This window comes from Hyla sarda, chromosome 3 (assembly GCF_029499605.1).
Source record: "Hyla sarda isolate aHylSar1 chromosome 3, aHylSar1.hap1, whole genome shotgun sequence".
NCBI lineage: Eukaryota > Metazoa > Chordata > Amphibia > Anura > Hylidae > Hyla > Hyla sarda.
The window spans coordinates 366967686-366989144 of NC_079191.1; the positions used below are offsets into that span (position 1 = coordinate 366967686).

At 42.9% G+C, this 21459-nt stretch overlaps 1 protein-coding gene across 2 annotated transcripts in view; it reads right to left on the bottom strand.

Moving 5' to 3' along the window:
- The window catches only part of CFAP36 (cilia and flagella associated protein 36), a 50417-nt gene that overhangs the window by 15691 nt on the left and 13267 nt on the right, over positions 1 to 21459 (bottom strand). For both annotated transcript variants that reach the window (XM_056567732.1, XM_056567730.1), the window contains exons 2-5: positions 16325 to 16389; positions 6190 to 6291; positions 2265 to 2379; positions 2025 to 2112 (exon numbers count right to left, since the gene is read on the bottom strand). In XM_056567732.1, coding sequence (XP_056423707.1) covers positions 2025 to 2112; positions 2265 to 2379; positions 6190 to 6291; positions 16325 to 16389 — 370 coding nt within the window. The remainder of the gene's footprint in view (positions 1 to 2024; positions 2113 to 2264; positions 2380 to 6189; positions 6292 to 16324; positions 16390 to 21459) is intronic.

A 21459-nucleotide genomic window follows, 5' to 3' on the forward strand; every position in this document is an offset into this window, starting at 1 on the left:
GGAGAGAAGCGGCGCCGACAGCCAGGGGGAGAGAAGGGGCAGCGGCACCCATTGCCGGCGCCGCTGCCCCGTTGCCTCCCCCCATCCCCGGTGGCATAATCACCTGTTGCCGGGGTCAGGTCCGCGCTGCTGCAGGCCTCCGGCGTGCGTCCCCTGCGTCGTTGCTATGCGCTGCACGGCGCGGCGCATGAAGTCAGTGCGCCGCTCCGTGCATAGCAACGACGCAGGGGACGCACGCCGGAGGCCTGCAGCAGCGCGGACCCGACCCCGGCAACAGGTAATTATGCCACCGGGGATGGGGGGGGCAGCCACGCCGGCAATGGGTGCCGCTGCCCCTTCTCTCCCCCTGGCTCTCGGCGCCGGCAATGGGGCACCGATAGTCAGGGGGACAGAACGGGCAGCGGCGCCGATAGCCAGGGGGTGAGAAGGGCCGGCAGCAGGGCTCTAGACCACAGGAAAGGCAGGGGGAGAGAAGCGGGCAGCGACGGCCTCTCTCCCCCTGCCTTTCCTGGGGCTGTATCGGCGTATAACACGCACATAGACTTTAGGCTAAAAATTTTAGCCTAAAAAGTGCGTGTTATACGCCGATAAATACGGTATCTAGCCATGGGTATCCTTTTAATTGTATTGACTCACAGAATAAAGAACATATCATTTTTACCGTAAATTGTACAGTGTGAAAACAAACCCCTCCAAAAATTTGCAAAAATTTGGTTTTCATTTTAATTTCCTCCCCCCCCCCCAATTTTTTTGGGGGGTTCGCTGTACATTTTATGGTAAAATGAGAGGTTTCATTACAAAGTACAATTGGTCATGCAAAAAACAAGCCCTTATATGCGTCTGTAGATGGAAATATAAAAGTTATGGATTTTAGAAGGCGAGGAGGAAAAAACGAAAACGCTAAAATAAAATTGGCCTGATCCTTAAGGTGAAAATGGGCTTGGTCATTAAGAGGTTAAGGACGAAGGGTGTACCAGGACTCACGGTTAATGGTGGGCATCGCCGATCGGGCTGATGCCCAGCATTAACCCTTAGACGCTGCAATCAAAGTTGATCACAGCGCCTAAATGCTTGGTTAACGGTACCAGTTACATCAGCAGAGCTGATTGGGACCATCACTGTGGAATCGCGATGTCCTGATCAGCTGAGTGGACTGCAGGAGGGCTCTTGCATGCCTCCTTGTCTTCCGATCGGTCCTCTGCTGCTCAAGGAAGCCTCAGCAGGCTAGAGCAGCAGAGCCCCAATAACACTGATCAATTGCTCAGCATTGAGCATTCAAAAGATTGCATGGTATAGCCCCCTATGGGGACCAGAAAAAAAAGTAAGTAAGTTTGAATCCCCCCTTTTCCCATTTAAATAAAATAATGTAATAAAAAATAAAAATAATCATATGTGGTACCGCTGCGTGCGTAAATGTCTAAACATAAAATATAAGGTTAGTTAAACACATGGTTGATGGTCTACACATAAAAAAAATACCAAAGTCTAAAATTGCGCATTTTTGGTCACTTCATGTCATAAAAAATTTAAAGTGATCAAAAAGTCCCATCAAAATAAAAATGATACAGATAAAAACTACAGATCACAGCCCTCATTAGAGATGAGAGAAGTTACAGTGATTCGATTCCTCGCGAACTGCTCGGCAGTTGCTGACTTTATCCTGCATAAATGAGTTCAGCTTTCAGGTGCTCCCATGGGCTGGAAAAGGTGGATACAGTCCTAGGAGACTCTTTCCTAGGACTGTATCCACCTTTTCCAGCCCACCGGAGCACCTGAAAGCTGAACTCATTTATGCAGGATAAGTCATCAACTGCCGAGCCGAGAAGTTCGTGACGAATCGAATTTACTGTAAATCCGCTCATCTCTAAGTAGAAGCTGAAGCTGCTTAAAATACAAAAGTGCAAAATGAAAAATTGCCAAACAGGGAAGGGGTCAAATCCATACTAAAACATTATTATTATTTAATAATATTAAAAATAATTATTAAATATTATACATTAGGAATAAACAGAACAGGTCTTTACCTTAAAGCTTCCGAGAGCATTTTTATCTCCTGTTGTTCAAGGTCTGAAATTAAATCTGCACCATTTTTCAGGCACTCTGGAAGGTCACCTATAGTCAAAATACATTAAAAAAAAAATGTACACTTGTATACTGGAAACATGGTAAATTGAGTCTTTTCTATAAGCAACATTTATAGAGCAAGTGTTGCATTTTGAAAACAAAAAAAAAAACAATGAAGGGCAAAAATCTCCATGTATTACCATTCTTTTGTTGTATTATCTGAATTGCTTGTAACTGAAGCTCAATATTCTTCTGCAGCATCATTTCTTTAAAGACAATAAAATCTTCTACAGCTACCACAGACTGCAACATATTCTATAAAGGACAAGTTAGGACAAGACAATTTATCTGTATCCAGTATCCCGAGAGTTCGTTAGTTACATAGTTAGTACGGTTGAAAAAAGACATATGTCCATAAAGTTCAGCCAGGGAATTGAAGGGATGGGATTTTATATTTCTTCATAAGCATTAATGTTATTTTGTTCCAGGAATGTATCTAATCCTTTTTTAAAGCTATTAATTGTTCCTGCTGTGACCAGTTCCTGAGGTAGACTGTTCCATAAGTTCACAGTTCTCATGGTAAAAGTTAGGTTATGTTTATTCTCTAATAATTCCCACCACACTAAAAAGCATAGTTTATGGCAGTTCAGAAGACAGAAGCACATACCGCTTTCTATAAAGATTAACTTACCTAAGGTAACTAGGAGGATTACAATTATATTATCCCTTAATCTATGTTATCCTTCAAAGACTGTACGGAAAGACTTATAGCAAAAGAAAACACAGCATATGTTGTCTTGCTGTGAAACCGTACAAATTTAGGACTGAATATTACGCCATTCTGCCATCAGGTTGGATTACTAGTTTGCTTTTGACACTCAAAATTTCCTGTGGATAGGGAATTTTTTTTTATGTAGTCAGGCAGTACATATAAATTTATATACTGTTTTTGCAGTGTGAATACAGAAAAAATATTTAAAGGGGTTCTCCGGTGCTTACACATCTTATCCCCTATCCAAAGGATAGGGGATAAGATGCCTGATCGCGGGAGTCCCGCAGCTGGGGACCCCTGGGATCATGCACGCGGCACCCCGTTTGTAATCAGTCCCCGGAGCGTGTTTGCTCCGGGTCTGATTACGGGCGACTACAGGGCCGGCGGCGTGTGACGTCACGCCTCCGCCCCCGTGTGACTTCACGCTCCGCCCCTCAATGCAAGCCTACAGGAGGGGGCGTGATAGCTGTCACGCCCCCTCCCGTAGGCTTGCATTGAGGGGCAGAGCGTGACGTCACACGGGGGCGGAGGCGTGACGTCACACGCCACCGGCCCGGTGGTCGCCTGTAATCAGTCCCGGAGCGAACACGCTCCGGGGACTGATTACAATTGGGGTGCCGCGTGCATGATCCCGGGGGTCCCCAGCAGCGGGACTCCCGCGATCAGGCATCTTATCCCCTATCCTTTGGATAGGGGAAAAGATGTGTAAGCACCGGAGAACCCCTTTAAGCCAATTTTTATGTTAATTTCTCCTTAACGCCTTCTCAAAGCCATAACTCATTTTTCTCCATCTACAGACCCATATGAGGGCTTGTTTTGCAGGCCCAATTGTACTTTACAATCATACCCTTCTTTGATCCATGACTGCTGTGAAACGGAAAAAAAAAATAATACTTTTAGGGTAGGGTCACACGTGCCGTATTTTGCTGCTGCATATTTTCCTACCCATTGAAGTCCACAGCTGATTTTGCTACCTATTGACTTCAAAGGGTAGGAAAAAAACGCAGCAGCAAATACGCAACAAAATATGAAACGTGACCCTACCCTTAGGGTACGTTCACACATGCGTATTTTTTCCTGCAGATTTGCTGTCAATTGAAGCAAATCTGCAGCAAAAATATGCAGGCGTGAATGCACCCTTAAAGTGTGTATTTACATGTGCAGCATCCTGTTTGCATTTGATGAGCAGGATTAGAAGGGTAAGGCTTGTCTCCGGCAGTGTGAAGTCCGTTATTTTCGGATCACGAATAGTGGGAGAAAAAAAATTGTGCTTGCAGCATCTTTTTCTCACGCTATTCTCTCAGAAAATAATGGCGCCCGATGGAACCCATTGACTATAATGGGGTCCATCGGGACGAATTATTGCCCGTTCTGACCCGTTAAAATGAAGAAAAAAAAAAAAGTTTGTTGGCTGTTATTGCCGGGGCATAAAACTAAGGAATAGGAGAGGACTCCTCTTGTAAAAAATCCTCTGCGGAATTTACGTTTCTTTTGCGCAAAATGCACCACAACCACCACCAATTGGAATTTCCCATTAAATTTTTTTTTCATGCGAATTTCGCGCAAATTCCATGCAGAAACTATTTCAAGCGGAATTTTTTTTTACTATTGACTTCAATGGGCTTCTGCTCGCGTATTCCGCAAGAAGAATGATTATGTTCTTTCTTCTAGCGGAATGGAATTCTGCAGTGGAATTCTGCAAGCGGAATTTACGCAGTGTGAACAGGGCAGAGTAAAATACATTCAAGTCAATGGCAAAGCAGATGTTAATTAATCCTAAGCGGAGTATTCAAGAGGAATTACTCGAATAAATTCCTCTTGAATTACTCAGTGTGAATGCACCCTAAGACTGAAGGGTAGGGGAAGACAACATTTTTGTAACAAAATAAATATGAATCGCCTTATTATGATCCCTATACAACTTTCTTTTTATGTTTGTCTATCACTTTTCCATTTTTTTCCGGAGATTACATATTTTTGGTCACCTTTAATTTTAGACTTAGGTGACGCCTTTTACCACACAGGATCAATAATTTTATATTTTGATAGTTCAGAGAATTCTGCCAAGGCAATACCAAATGCATGGGGGCAGCAGTATCATATTGTGGAGGTGTTTTTCAGCAGTTAGGACAGGGAGACTGGTCAGGGTTGAGGAAAAGCTGAATAAAGCTAAGCTATTGTTGATGAAAACGTGATGCAGAGTGCTCTGGACCTCAGACTAGACAAATGTTTACCCTTCAACTAGACAATGACCATAAGATCACAGCCAAGACAACACAGGAGTGGCTTAGCCAGAGCCCTGACATGAACATCTCTGGAGAGATCTAAAAATGGCTGTTTACCGATGGTCCCCATGAAACCTGACAGAGCTTGAGAGGATATGCAGAGAAGAATGGCTGAAAATCCCTAAGCCCCCCCCCCCCAAAAAAATTTTAAAAATACAGGTGTGCAAACCTTGTATCATCATCAAGAAGACTGGAGGCTGTAATCACTGCACAAGGGGCACCAACTAAGTACTGAGTAAGGCTATATTCACACAGGCTGAAAATGTGCACAATGTCCACCGATATTCTTCACATTTGAAAAATCTGGCTGGCACCAGGACTGCTCGGGAATGCACCGTCTCATAGAGAGCAATGCATTACCTTGCATACTCCACAGAAAGAAAAGACTTGACTATTCTTTCTGCGGACGCTGGAATCTGAATTTCCACGCCAGAATCATCTGGCACAAAGACTCTGCTGTGTGAACAGGGCAGCAAAATCCCATTAAAATCAATGGGACTCTGTGACAGTGGAATGTTTGTGGAGCCGTTTAAACCTGGCCTAAGGGGTCAGAACACTTAATTTAATGAAAATGATAAGACAAAATTATCAGTTTTCTAACATTCTAATTTCACTTTGTCATTATGAGAGATTGAATACAACAGAATGTGAATAAAAGTTATAAGGTCAGAAGACTTTCCAAATACATTGTATCACTGATAGAGTCCCCTTAACATGTAACACTGGAAGAAGATCCCAGCATATACATTAACATATTCAAGGGGCCTCAATAGTCTCATTTGGCCTCTGTGAAGGCTATATATATATATATATATATATATATATATATATATATATATATATATATATATATATCTGTATACCTCAAAACAAAGGTATAAAAAAATAAATAAATAAAAAACTGTGGTGAATGTATGTAGTATCTGTAGTAGATTTTTTTTTTAGTTTTTTTTGTTTGTTTACCAGGTTCTAGTGTACAATTTTTAGGTTACTTTTAAACTATAAAAATTTTAAATAAAAAAACAAATAGTTCATAAAACAATGCTAATAATTTTAAGACTGTGTCACCTTAACATCTGGAGAATGCGCAAGAGGAGCTAAACACGCCTTTTGAAATTGCTCCTCACTAATCCCCATTTCCCTCAGATGTTCTTGTATCAGATTTTCCACCTGCAAAATTAGACGGAATTCAAGAGAAAGCTTTATTACATAACAGGCAATATACATTAAATCCCCTGCAGTGTAATCCAATCATCAGACACAGAACGGCTATTTCATCTGGAATTTCACAAGTCATCAGAGTAGATTTAGCGCTTTATGTGTTGCTGACTTTTCTCTGGTTTTCTGTTCTAGTAATACATGGACACTTTAAAGGAGTACTCCGGCGCGCACTTTTTTCCCTTTTATCCCATCCGGGCTGCAAAATAAAAGAAAACACACTTTCTCTTACCTGCCATCGAGCCCCCGGAGCTCCGGTACAGGTGTTCGGTCCCCGGGCTGTATTCTTCTTACTTCCTGTTAGCCCGGCACGTCACACGGAGCTTCAGCCTATCACTGACCAAGGCGGGACATCACTGCAGCCGGTGATAGGCTGAAGCTCAGTGTGACGTGCCGGGCTAACAGGAAGTAAGAAGAATACAGCCCGGGGACCGAACACCTGTACCGGAGCTCCGGGGGCTCGATGGCAGGTAAGAGAAAGTGTTTTTTCTTTTATTTTGCAGCCCGGACGGGATAAAAGGGAAAAAGTGCGCCGGAGTACTCCTTTAATACATTTTGCACAATTTCCACAGAAAGCGGATTTCCCTTCTGCTTACAGATAGAGCCTATCCACACAGACTTATTTTTTGCATTACATCGCCACCAGCATTCCTCCTTAATACTGGGGGGGGGGGGGGGGGAATACAGAGGACTAATTGGATGTTCATAGTATCTAACTTCTTTGCAACCAATTTTTTTTTTTTTTTTAATGTTCCAATAATTCAAAGACCATTCAGATCAAGTTTTGGGGGCTCAGGACTGTGTGGTCTGTTTAGCAAAACATTGGTTTTGTCTGTGGGACACAAGTGTTATAGATTAAGATTTAGTGGCCTGCAAACAAAGGTCAACATGCAAGAAACAGTTTGTATATTTCATTGTATTTTTTGTTTAATGGGGATTGACCGATATCGATTTTTTTGGGGCCGATATCGATAATCTGTGGCCTTTCAGGATGATAACCGATATTCTGGTAAAGGTTATCGGCTGGCTGTAGCATTGTATGTTGAGTCTGGTTTCAAGTTACAATGGTCCAGAAAAGACCATTGTATGTTGAAACTATTGTATGTTGAGGCCATTGTAAGTTGAGGGATCACTGTAGTTTAGGATGCAAGGATGAAGGGACTTACAAAAAAAAGCGCATGCCAAGAAAAAAAAGCAAAGCTGGTAGGAGAGAGACCAGCAGAGTTCACAAAACGAATCACAGTCATCCAAGTGCAACAGGACCAGCATTTGGAGAGAAAAAAATTAAGTCTGGCTGAGTAGGACTGCTCAGAAAGAGCACCCTGTAAAGCTCCCAGAGAAAAAGGGGTCTTAGAACCATAGCATCTCCCATACTGCAGCAGTAAAAACTGGCCAAGCTGACTTTACAAGACAGAATGGGAATAAATAAACAAATATTGGCTTGGGAGCATGTCAGCTATAGCCATAGCAGAAAAGGAAACTTCCAATTTAAAAAAATAATAAAATTAATCTCATGCAGCACCATGCACAATGGGCATCTTTGGGCATTTTTCATAATGACATTCACTTTGGATTCACTTCCAGGCAGTGGAAGAGAGGTGGTTGTGGTAAATATAAAAACAAGTACACTAAGCGATTGTGCGTCTGTATACAAGAGTGTGAAGTATACAAGTGAGTGAGTATAAAAGTGAGGGGACTTAAAATTAAGGATATACTGTAAAGTATTGTGAGCATTTTGAGTGCATTTCTGTGTTTTTTTTTCTTCTTTCTTTCTTTTCCCTCTCTTTGTCTGTCTGGGAGCATTACAGGTGGAGAGAGGGTGGAGTAACTAAATAATTAGCAGCTGATAAATTGCAGCTGTTTGCAGCCAGCTGACCATTTGGATTCACTTCCAGGCAGTGGAAGAGAGGTGGTTGTGGTAAATATAAAATAAAGTACACTAAGCGATTGTGTGTCTGTATACAAGAGTGTGAAGTATACAAGTGAGTGAGTATAAAAGTGAGGGGACTTAAAATACAGGAAGTTTAAATTGAAATATTTGATTTTTTTTTCTTTTCTGTTAATTTTAGCTATCCCCAAATCTAGTATGACCTCCATGTTGGAAAAGGCAGTCCAGTGTGCATCTTGCACAATGTATGCAATCCTTGAACAACAGTTTGAGGGTGCATATTATTGTGCGAGATGTGTGCGAGTTGCTCATTTGGAAGCCCAGATCCTGGATCTAGAGGAGCAACTGGCAACACTGAGATGCATTGACAACCCGGAGAGGAGTCTCCTGCTCACTGAGCAGGTACTGTCTGGGGTAGAGGTGGGGGAGGATAGTCAGGCAGTTAGCTGGGTTACAGTTAGAAAACGGGGTAGAGGGAAAAGTGTCAGGGAGGCTAGTCCTGAACTGGCACACCCCAACAAGTTTGCCCGGTTGGCAGATGAGGGGGATGCCATTTCAGAGCTAGCGGTACTGCAGCAGGACTCTGCCTCTGAACGCCAGGGGGGTGTCTGCTCCAGTAAGGAGGGAGGGAGGAGTGCAGGGCAGGCCATACAGGTACTGGTAGTGGGGGACTCAATTATTAGGACAGACAGACAGGGCGATCTGTCACAAAGACCGGGATCGCCGAACAGTGTGTTGTCTTCCTGGTGCTCGAGTTCGGCACATCGCGGATCGGGTTGACAGGTTGTTGGGTGGGGCTGGAGAAGACCCAACAGTCATGGTACATATTGGCACCAATGACAAAGTAATAGGTAGGTGGAGTGTCCTTAAAAAGGATTTCAGGGACTTAGGCTGCAAGCTTAAGGCAAGGACCTCCAAGGTAGTATTTTCTGAAATCTTACCTGTACCACGAGCTGCACCAGAGAGGCAGCGGGAGATTAGGGAGGTAAACAAGTGGCTCAGAAGCTGGTGTAGGAAGGAGGGGTTTGGGTTCATGGAGAACTGGTCCGACTTCGCTGTCGGTTACCGGCTCTACCGTAGGGACGGGCTGCACCTCAATGGGAAGGGTGCAGCTGTGCTTGGGGAGAAGATGGCTAGAAGTGTGGAGGAGTGTTTAAACTAGGGACTGGGGGGGGGGGAGGGAACCTGCAACATAGAGGGGGAAGATAGTGTAGATAGAAGGGGGGGACTTAATGTACCGGGGGGTGGAGCGGAGGGAGGGGTTAGAATAGTTAATAGGGATAGGCATCATAGGAAAAAAAAAACATGCACCATTGAAGTGCATGTTGACTAATGCCAGAAGTCTGTCCTATAAAACTGACGAACTGTAGTGGAAAATTTCTGCGGAGGATTATGACAGTCGGTATAACAGAGACTTGGTTGGACGATAGCTGTGACTGGGCGGTCAACATACAGGGTTATAGTCTATTCAGGAAAAATTGGACAAAACGGAAAGGGGGAGGAGTTTGTCTTTATGTAAAGTCCAATTTGAAGGCCGCACTGCCGGAGGATATATGGGAGGGAAACGATAATGTGGAGTCATTATGGGTAGAAATATATGGAGATAAAAATAAAAAGATTCTGATAGGGGTTTTCTATAAGCCACCAAACATAATGGAAGAGGCAGATTATCAATTACTGAGGCAAATAAACAAGGCAGCAAATCAAAATGAGGTGATAATAATGGGGGACTTTAACTATCCTGATATAAACTGGGAGACTGAGACCTGTGAATCTCATAAAGGAAACAGGTTTCTGACTATAACTAAAGACAATTATCTGTCCCAAATGGTGCAGGGCCCGACCAGAGGGGGCGCCCTACTGGACTTAATATTAACCAACAGACCTGACAGAGTAATTAATGTGCAAGAAGAAGGACACCTAGGAAATGGTGATCATAATATAATACATTATAACTTGTTCTTCAATAAGGGAATCTCTCGAGGGGCCACAAAAACAATGAACTTTAGGAAGGCAAAGTTCAATCAACTCAGAGAAGCCCATAACAATATAAAATGGGATAATGTCCTCAAAAACAACAATACTGACACTAAATTGGAGACTTTTAAAAAATATCTTAAATTTTCACTGTAAGATGTATATACCTTATGGGACTAAAAGGGTCAGAAATAAAAGAAAACCAATATGGATTAATAAAAATTTTAAGGGGGCAATAAATGATAAAAATAAAGCATTTAAACTACTAAAACAGGACAGTAGTGAAGAAGCATTAAAAAGCTATAGAGAAAAATGTAAAATATGTAAAAAACAGATAAAAGCCGCATAAATAGAGACACTCATTGCCAAAGAGAGTAAAACTAACCCCAATATGTTATTTAACTATATAAATAACAAAAAAGGTAAAAAATTTAAGTGATGGCCCTTTAAAAAATGATGAGGAAGAAATTATAAACGGGGATCAGGAAAAAGCAAATATATTAAACAAATTCTTCTCTACTGTATTCACTGAGGAAAATGAAATGTCAGGTGAAATACAGCGAGATAAGGTAAACTCCCCAGTACAGGTCATCTGTCTAACCCAGGAAGAAGTACAGTGCCACCTACAAAAAATCAAAACAGACAAATCACCAGGTCCAGATGGCATTCACCCACGTGTTCTAAAGGAATTAAGTAATGTAATAGACAGACCCCTATTTTTAATATTCAGGGACTCTATAGTGACAGGGACTGTTTCCCAGGACTGGCTCATGGCAAATGTGGTGCCAATATTTATAGAGGGGTCAAAAGGTGACCCCGGGAATTATAGACCTGTTAGTTTAACCTCGGTTATATGTAAATTGTTTGAGGGTTTCCTAAGAGATGCTATTTTGGAATATCTTGATAAAAATAAATGTATGATCCCGTATCAGCATGGATTTATGAGGGATCGGTCTTGTCAAACTAACCTGATCAGCTTTTATGAGGAGGTGAGCTCCAGACTGGACCAGGGGCAATCACTGGATGTCGCATATCTGGATTTTTCCAAAGCATTTGATACGGTTCCACATAAAAAGTTGGTGCATAAAATGAGAAGGTTTGGGCTGGGGGAGAATGTGTGCAAGTGGGTAAGTAACTGGCTCAATGATGGGAAACAGAGGGTGGTAATTAATGGTACTTATTCTGATTGGGTGACTGTTACTAGTGGGGTACCACAGGGGTCCGTCTTGGGTCCTGTCCGATTTAATGCAAAACAAGAAACTGGATGTCCAGCGCCAAGATTCGTGCAAAACGGATTCTTTAATGCTTAAAAAGCCATAACAGGGGTCAATGTGACGCGTTTCAGATGCGTTAGCACCCTTAATCGTACATAAGATAAAACCACATTTGTCTGGGTATATATAGAGGAAATGACATGATTCTCCCAGGTGGAAGGAAAAGTGATTGCTCACATGACCGACCTCCTGGAGTCAGGCATTAACCCCTCACAACCACAAAGTAAAATATACATAGTATAACATACAAAAGTATTGGTTAAGACAAAAGTACACATTTAGGGGCATACATATGTTCGCAAAGTGTAAAGAACTTATTACATGTAGAGGAATTATTATTTAAATTTTCAAATACGCATTCATATGTATGTACCTAAGGTATGTAAAAAACGCACACATGTCAGGGAAACCTGTGTGAATAGGTCACAATCACTTCAAAGAGGAGATTGAGGAAAGATATGCATGGTTGTACAAATGTATTCGAACAGAAATTAACAAAATTTATATATAGAAGAAGTATATTTTATATTCTGAACAATACAAAAACAAACCCAGATGCATGTCCCGCTAATGTTTAAACCCGATTTCTGAACTCCAACATGCTGCTACATAAATAAAATATATCTATAGTGAATATAAAAAATATTTTTATATTAAATTATATAGCAAAAAAGAGCTCAGATAGATAGCAGAGCCACATATGAATATATGGATACAAATATAACATTTGCTACTTCCAAAAACATGAGGGCAAAAAAAGAGGGCAGAAAAAATACAAGATGCCATAACACAGAAATTTGGAAAAAAAAACGAGGGAAATATAAAAATAGTATGTAATACTAATTTAAATATTCAATAGTACAAAATGACATCTTGTCTTTTATTTAAGCCCTGAGGCGCCCTGGTTCCCAATTTGATGATCCAGTATACCTCACGGTTCAACAATTTCTGTCTATGGTTACCACCGCGTTTGGGCAAAAAAACTTTTTCAATAGCAGATAACTTAATAGAGGAAAAATCCCCGTGGTGGTGTTGGGCACAATGTAGTGATACAGATGAAACATTTCTAGAATTAAAGTGAGGTATATCTGATAAATGTTTCCTAATACGGGTTTTAAGACCGATTTAATATATTCATTAATGACCTTGCAAAGGGGTTGAATAGTAAAGTAACAATCTTTGCAGATGACAATAAACTCTGTAAAGCGGTAAACACTATAGAGGACAGTGCACTGTTACAAATGGATCTGGATAGGTTGGAGGTTTGGACTGGGAAGTGGCAGATGAGGTTCAACACTGATAAATGTAAGGTAATGCACATGGGGAAGAAAAATCTGGGCTGGGATTATGTATTAAATGGGAGAACACTTGGGGCGACTGACATGGAAAAGGACTTAGGAGTCTTGGTTAACAGTAAATTTAGCTGTAGTGACCAGTGTCGGGCAGCTGCTGCCAAGGCTAATAAAATCATGGGGTGCATCAATAGGGGCATAGATGCCCACGACAAGGAAATAATTCTACCACTGTATAAATCATTAGTCAGACCACACATAGAATACTGTGTACAGTACTGGGCACCAGTGTACAAGAAAGATATAGTGGAGCTGGAGAGGGTTCAAAGACGGGCAACCAGAGTAATACGGGAAATGGGAGGACTACAGTACCCAGAAAGATTATCAGAATTAGGGTTATTTAGTTTAGAAAAAGAAGGCTTAGGGGAGACCTAATAACTATGTATAAATATATCAGGGGACAGTATAGAGATCTCTCCCATGATCTATTTATACCCAGGACTGTATCAATAACAAGGGGGCATCCTCTATATCTAGAGGAAAGAAGGTTTCTACACCAGCACAGATGGGGATTCTTTACTGTAAGAGCAGTGAGACTGTGGAATTCTCTCACGGAGGAGGTGGTCATGGTGAACTCTGTAATAGAGTTCAAAAAGGGGCTGGATGCATTTTTGGAGAGTAATAACATTACTGGTTATGTATACTAGATTTATAGGGACAGAACGTTGATCCAGGGATTTATTCTGCCATATTTGGAGTCGGGAAGGAATTTTTACCTCTAGTATGAGGGTTTTTTGCCTTCCTCTGGATCAACTCAACTCAATAGGGACTTATTAGGGTTATAGGTTGAACTTGATGGACTCTGGTCTTTTTTAAACCTTATGAACTATGTTACTATGTTACATTTGCTACATGTCACCCCTCAGTGTCCCTTCCTTGAGAAGGGGGATGTTTTACAGGCAGGGGAGGAAAGAACAGGGCAGCGTCTTGTATGGTCTTCTATTCCTGGCACCCTCGGGAGGGATTACATCTAGTGTGGCAGCTCATGCTGACAACCCTACTGCATAAGGTGAGCTGAAAAACCTCAATCACCACATTAAAAAAAATAATAATAGGTAGAGCAATTTCTCACTTAGTGTCACCTCATAGAGGCACCAGTCTATACCCATGGTCTTCTGTGTCTCCCAATGAAAATAGACAAGAAAGCCTATTTTCCCTTCAACTCACAGTTGTACTGTGTACTTCTCTGGAGGAGGCTCACAAGGAGAGGAAGAAGTTTTTGCCTTGTGAAGCTTCAACAATGGCATCCATAAATAGACAGTGATGACACTTGAGCTTCCCAAAATACCTGGGATACGGGAAGTGTATTTATTTATAAATTTTTAAGTATTCAAAAATGTACAAAAGAGCACATATTGCTGTGCCACACTACATTTTTGTAGCAACTGATATATGCCAGAGAGAGGCCAAAAAAAAACAAAAAACTCTTGTCTGCATTTAACAATTGACCACTATGTATTAAATGCCACATAACATTTTAGCCCTATTTTTAATGTCTAGCAACACAGTGGCTTATGAATAGAGTACTGTATGATTAACAATGTGTTGCAGCAGAAGTTGATTGCCCAGATTTACTAAGTCTGTTGTGTCAGAATTTTGGGGGAGATTTATCAAAACCTGTGTAGAGGAAACTTTCCCAGTTGCCCATAGCAACCAATCAGATCACTTCTTTCATTTTTCACAGGCCTTCCTGGAAAAAAAAAATTAAAGCAGCAATCTGGTTGGTTGCTATTGGCAACTGGGCAAGTTGTCCTCTGAACAGGTTTTGATAAATCTCCCCCTTTGTCCTCAAATGCACTAGAATTGTGGTGTGCTGTAATTAAGATGTATTAAATTACACAGTTACCCAGGGATAGAAAAACAAAGCTAATTTCTGTGGTATTACAACTTAGTGGGAGTGGTCTGAGCACTAATTTACCCAAATTTTGGACTAAAGTAACTGGTCTTAGAACAGAAATGCAGATTTTTGGACTTACCGTAAAATCTCTCTCTCTTATTGGGGGACATAGGACCATGGGTATATGCTGCTTGCCGCTAGGAGGCTGACAATAGTAAAAAAATAAATAAAGTAGTATTCTCCTGGCAGGATATACCTGCCTACTGGCTCTGAGCAACTCAGTTTAGTCCCAAAGCAGAAGGAGAACCAACCAAGAAGGAACAGACACAAACCCAGACAAGAAGGGGACCAACCACAAAACAAACAAACCGATGGGCGGGAGCTGTGTCCCCCATTAGAAGCTCAGAGAAAGAAATTTTACGGTAAGTCCAAAAATCGACTTTTCTCGAGCACTTAATTGGGGGACACAGGACCATGGGACGACCTAAAGCAGTCGCTGGGGAGGGAAGACCAACATCCCAGCCAGAAAAAAACTCAGGTGGACGTCTAAACTGCTGCCTGCAAGACCCTGTGGCCGAGGAGGACGCCAAGGTATGAACACGGTAAAACTTGGCAAAAGTATGCAGCGACGACCAGGTCGCCGCCTTGAAAAACTGTAGAGCCTAAGCCCCCGTGGCTGACCCCCCCCTGGAGGCCCCCACCACGCGGGTGGAATGAGCAGTCACTCGAAAAGGAGGCACCTGACCGTTGTAGCGATATGCCTCCGAAATGGCGGAGCGTATCCACAGGGAGATAGTGGCCTTAGAAGCCGGGAGCCCCTTGCGCCACCCATCGGGGAGCACAAACAGGGAATCACACCGCTTGAAGGAGGAAGTGATCGACAAAAAGGCCCAAACCAAGTCTAGCTTGTGAAGCTGGCACTCCCCACAAGGAACCCCCAGTCAGAAACCCCTGCACCACTAAGGGACCCCCGGCCAGGGAGAATAACAGAAACGCCCGGGAAAATAAAGGGAGAGGGGAAAGGGGCGGGGGAAGAAGACATACTTACCGCTGAAGTCTTTGACAAGCTAGGGCCACCTGCCTTAAGCCAGACTCAGCTGGAAAATGGGCAAATGGGGGACCCTGGGTACGCCACCAGACCCTTGTTGATGGCGAGGAGGGGTTAACGGTCCATCCAGCAATGCACTGTGCCCCTAGCTCGCATGTGGGGGATCAGGCAGTGCCATACTCCTGTCACCCCCAAGCTAGAAAAATAACAAAGGAAAGAAAATCTAACTGGACGCTGAAACTAGGAAAAAATAAAAAAGAAATAAGACCAGGTCTGGAGAGCTCCAGACCTGTGTCTGCCTCCTGCTGACACTAAGCTAAAACGGAGTTGCTTAGAGCAAAGAGGCGGGTATATCCTGCTGGGAGGAGCAGACTCTCTTTTGTTTTTTTTGCCTAGTGTCAGCCTTCTTGTGGCAAGCAGCATATACCCATGGTCCTGTGTCCCCCAATGAAGTGCTTGAGAAATATAAACAGGCTTTACAGCCTAAAGAGAGGCCAGCTTTATCAATTAGCCTGAGCCACTATGAAAAATCTGGCACATTTTGAGACTGCCCATCTAAGTTTCCAATGTGTTAAAATTAAACATAATTAGTAAACAATATATATTTACCAGCTCTTTGTACTCATTGTGAATCTCTGTGTACGACAACTTATTCTCTTCTTCATCATCAAACACTGCAATCAGAAATGTCAGGGTATCAGCAGAACGTACAATACATAAAAGGACAGAACATTTTTACCACACACACACACACACACACACACAACAGATCCAATCAGTTGTACAGCTTCCCTGTATAGACAAAGCGCTGCATGTGCATGTGGGTGCCATAACATTGGCTTTAGCGTACCTAACATAAATATGGATTTCTGATGTTTTTTCAATAAACAAGCACTTGCCATGTGCAGGAACTTTATTAATGTTGACGATTTAATCTCTTCTTGATGCAGTGATTATTTTTTGTATACATTGAAGAACCTACAAAATCAATAAAAGCATGTGGAAAGGCTTCTTTAGTTGGATTTACAAGCCTACCTTTACAGAAGCCCATCACCTGAGCTATTTGGCAGAAATAATGGTGATTTGGTAGGAAAAGTAAGTATAGAGTTCCTTGGGTGTAAGCCAATGCTTCGCGTCGAGATGCATCAGCTTTTAACCATGCCAAATGCCCTTCTCCCTCCATTCAGCAAAAAAGACTGTTTTCCATTTCCTGTGGGATTTCTAGATGTCCCCAAAGCATCACATACCTCGAAATCAGTAAGAAAAAAAAAAAAAAGCCTATATACCTTACTAATCTCTCTCCATGCCAGCACCATGTCCTGAATGACCAATGAATGCTTTAAGAGAGAGAGAGTAAGGCTGGTTAGTGAAGGCATGAAACTAGATTCCAAGGTTATGCTAAAGCCTCCTTTAGTGTAAAAATTGGAATGAAAAGTAAACCGGTGAATCTAATCTGACGCATGCCGAAAAAAGCATGCCAGTCACTATGGGCAGGTGTCAGCTGTAGCTAGAAGGTATAGAGCAGGTTCAGCTCATGAGCTTGCTCTATACTTGCCGACTGACCTAAGACATTTACAGCATACGTCAGATGTTGAGGAGGATCTCTTCGTCTTCCTGACAAGTCTGTTTAAATGGAATATGTGATCTTGAAAACCCCAATAAAACTGCTGACATGGCTTTAAAGCAAGTAACAATACCTGTAGTTAGCTTATCTGTGGAAGCAATAATGTAAAAAATGCTTTTGTTTGCTGGTCTGGAGAGTTAAAAAAGGTGTGGCTGTGCCCTAGATGCAACGCCTCTCCTCGATTGCTTACATGGCCCTCTTCCTCTGAGAGCCCTAGGGAAATTTATGCATGCGTTCATCAGTATTGCGGCACACGCGGTAAGCATCCCAGTTGAGCCGGAAGAGAAATTGTTGCCCAGGGCCCCTCAGTGTCCAGACCACACCTCTTTGATTCTTTAGACCAGCAAACTTAAAGCATTTATTACATTATTGACCATGGACAAGCTAACTACAGTTACCGATGTCAGCTGTTTCATAGTTTTTTTTTATGAATCCCTTTAAGTAAATGCTTATATTCCTCATCTTGGATCATCTTTACTTACAAATGTTTTACTATTCTTCCTAGAAATCTATGAATAAATTGAGAACAAGATGTTAGTAAAACTTTATGGAGGTGCTGTTGTGAAAATAAAGTTATTTTGCTTTTACGTTTTCCTACCTTGGAGCCAAATACTCCCAGGTAAGATGAGGGAAAGCCATGTGCTGTAGGCTGCTAACAACACATACTTATTAACCTGTTGGGGACGAAGGGCATATGGATACGCCCTGGTACTTAAGGGTGAAGGGCGTATCCATACGCCCGTGGGAATTTCGGTCCCTGCCGCGCGCCGAGTGGGGACCGGACCGGGGTGACTGCTGATATCTATCAGCAGGTACCCCGTGCAAATGCCCAGGGGGGTCATTAGACCCCCCCATGTCGGCGATCGGCGCAAATCGCAAGTGAATTCACACTTGCGATTTGCGCCGATTCCGGGTCATTACGGGTCTATGGTGACCCGAAATATAAGGGGGATCGTGGGTGTCTAAGATAACTACGATCCCCCTGAAGGCATAGGAGTGAGGTGGCAGGGGTGCCACCCCTCCTATCCCTGCTATTGGTGGTCTAGACGCGACCAATAGCAGATCGGGGGCGGAGGGGTTTACTTTCGTTTTCCCCGTCCTGCCCACCCACAATAGACGGAGCAGAACGGGGAAACGAAGGGGATCGAACGCCGAAGGTCCACTTACCCCTCCGGAGGCTGCGGGCGACGGTGATCGGCGGGCGGCGACGGAGATCGGCGCGTGCGGCAGAAGAAGACTGCTCCCTGGATCCTACGGAAGCCGGTAAGTTGCCTAGCAACATCTGGAGGGCTACAGTCTGAGACTGCAGCCCTCCAGATGTTGCAAAACTACAACTCCCTGCATGCCTAGACAGCTGTTTGCTGTTTGGGCATGCTGGAATATGTAGTTTTGCAACAGCTGGAGGGCTGCAGTTTGAGACCACTATATAGTGGTCTATAAACTGTATCCTTCCAAATCTTGAAAAACTACAACTCCTAGCATGCTCAAACAGCTCTTTGCTTTCTGGGCATGCTGGGATTTGTAGTTTTGCAACATCTGGAGGGTCACAGTTTGGAGATCACTGGGCAGTGGTCTATAAACTGTAGCCCTCCAGATGTTGCAAAACTGCAAATCCCAGCATGCCCAAACAGCAAACAGCTGTCTCACCGTGCTGGGAGTTGTAGTTGCGTAACCTCCAGCTGTTGCATAACTACATCTCCCAGCATGCCCTTCGGCGATTAGTAAATGCTGGGAGTTGTAGTTTTTAACAGCTGGAGGCACACTGGTTGGAAAATACTGAGTTAGGTAACAGAACCTAACTGAAGGTTTTCCAACCAGTGTGCCTCCAGCTGTTGCAACAGTACAACTCCCAGCATGCACTGTCTGTAAGTGCATGCTGGGAGTTGTGGTTTTGAAACAGCTGGAGGTTTGCCCCCCCCCCCCCCCCCCCCCATGTGAACGTACAGGGTACATTCACACGGGCAGGTTTACAGCAAGTTTTCTGCTTAAAGTTTGGTCTGCGGCAAATTTTTCGCCGCAGCTCAAAATCCTAGCGGGAAACTCACCGTAACATGCCAGTGCGAATGTACCCTAAAAACACTACACTACCACATAATAAAGGGTAAAACACTACATATACACCCCCTTAAACTGCCCCCCCCCCCCCCCACAATAAAAATGAAAAACTTATTGTATGGCAGTGTTTCCAAAACGGAGCTTCCAGCTGTTGCAAAACAACAACTCCCAGCATTTCTGGACAGCCACTGACTGTCCAGGCATGCTAGCAGTTAAGCAACAGCTGGAGGCACCCTGTTTGGGAATCACTGGTGTAGAATATCCCTATGTCCACACCTATGCAATTCCTAATTTTGTCCTCAAATGCGCATGGCGCTCTCTCATTTTGGAGCCCTGTCGTATTTCAAGGAAACAGTTTAGGGCCACATATGGGGTATTTCCGTAATCGGGAGAAATTGCACTACAAATTTCTCCTTTTACCCCTTATGAAAAGGAAAAGTTGGGGGCTACACCAGCCTGTTAGTGTAAAAAAAAAAAAAAAAATGTTTACACTAAAATGCTGGTGTTGCCCCATATTTTTTATTTTCACAAGCAGTAAAAGGAAAAAAAGCCCCCCAAAATTTGTAACGCAATTTCTCCTGAGTACGGAAATACCCCATATGTGGGCGTAAAATGCTCTGCGGGTGCACAACAAGGCTCAGGAGTGAGAGCGCACCATGTACATTTTAGGCCTAAATTGGTGATTTGCACAGGGGTGGCTGATTTTACGGCGGTTCTGACATAAACGCAAAAACATAAATACCCACATGTGACCCCCATTTTGGAAACTTTTCATTTTCACAAGGGTAAATAGGAAAAAAGCCCCCCAAAATTTGTAACCCCATTTCCTCTGAGTAAGAACATACCCCATATGTGGCTGTAAAGTGCTCTGCTGGCGCACTACAATGCTCAGAAGAGAAGGAGCCCCATTGGGATTTTGAAGAGAAAATGTGTCCGGAATTGAAGGCCACATGAGTTTACTAAGCCCCCATAGCGCCAGAACAATGGACCCCCCCACATGTGACCCCATTTTGGAAACTACACCCCTCATGTAGTGTATTAAGGGGTGCAGTGAGCATTTACGCCCCACAGGTGTCTGACAGATTTTTGGAACAGTGGTCCGTGAAAATGAAAAATGTTATTTTTCATTTGCACAGTCCACTGTTTCAAAGATCTGTCAAACACCAATGGGGTTTAAATACTCACTGCACCCCTTATTAAATTCTGTGAGAGGTGTAGTTTCCAAAATGGGGTCACATGTGGGGGGGTAGTAAATGCAAATGGCCCCCGACGACCATTCCAAACAAATTCTCTTTCCTGAAGCTCAATGGCTCTCCTCCTCTTCTGAGCATTGTAGTTCGCCCGCAGAGCATTTTACGTCCTAACATGGGGTATTTCCATACTCAGAAGAGATGGGGTTACAAATTTTGGGGGGCATTCTCTCCCATAACCCCTTTGTAAAAATGGTAAATTTGGGGAAGAAACTGCACTTTAGTGAAACTTTTTTTTTTTTTCATTTACACATCCGATTTTAATGAAAAGTCGTCAAACACCTGCGTGGTGTTAAGGCTCACTGGACCCCTTGTTACGTGCCTTGAAGGGTGCAGTTTCCAAAATGGGATGCCATGTGGGGTTCCTAAATGTGACATGTCCCCCAAAAACCATTTCAGCAAAATTCACTCTCCAAAATCCCATTGTTGCTCGTTCCCTTCTGAGCCCTCTACTGCGCCAGCTGAACACTTGACATACACATGAGGTATTTCCTTACTCGAGAGAAATTGGGTTACACATTTTGAAGATTTAGAATTTTCTCCTTCACTTTGCTGCTATTCCTGTGAAACACCTAAAGGGTTAGCAAACTTACTGAATGTCCTTTTGGATACTTTGAGGGGTGCAGTTTTTATAATTTGATCATTTATGGGGTATTTCTAATATGAAGGCCCTTCAAATCCACTTCAAACCTGAACTTGTCCCTGAAAGATTCAGCTTTTGAAAATTTTGTGAAAAATTGGAAGATTGCTGCTGAAATTTGAAGCCCTCTGATGTCTTCCAAAAGTAAAAACATGTCAACTTTATGATGCAAATA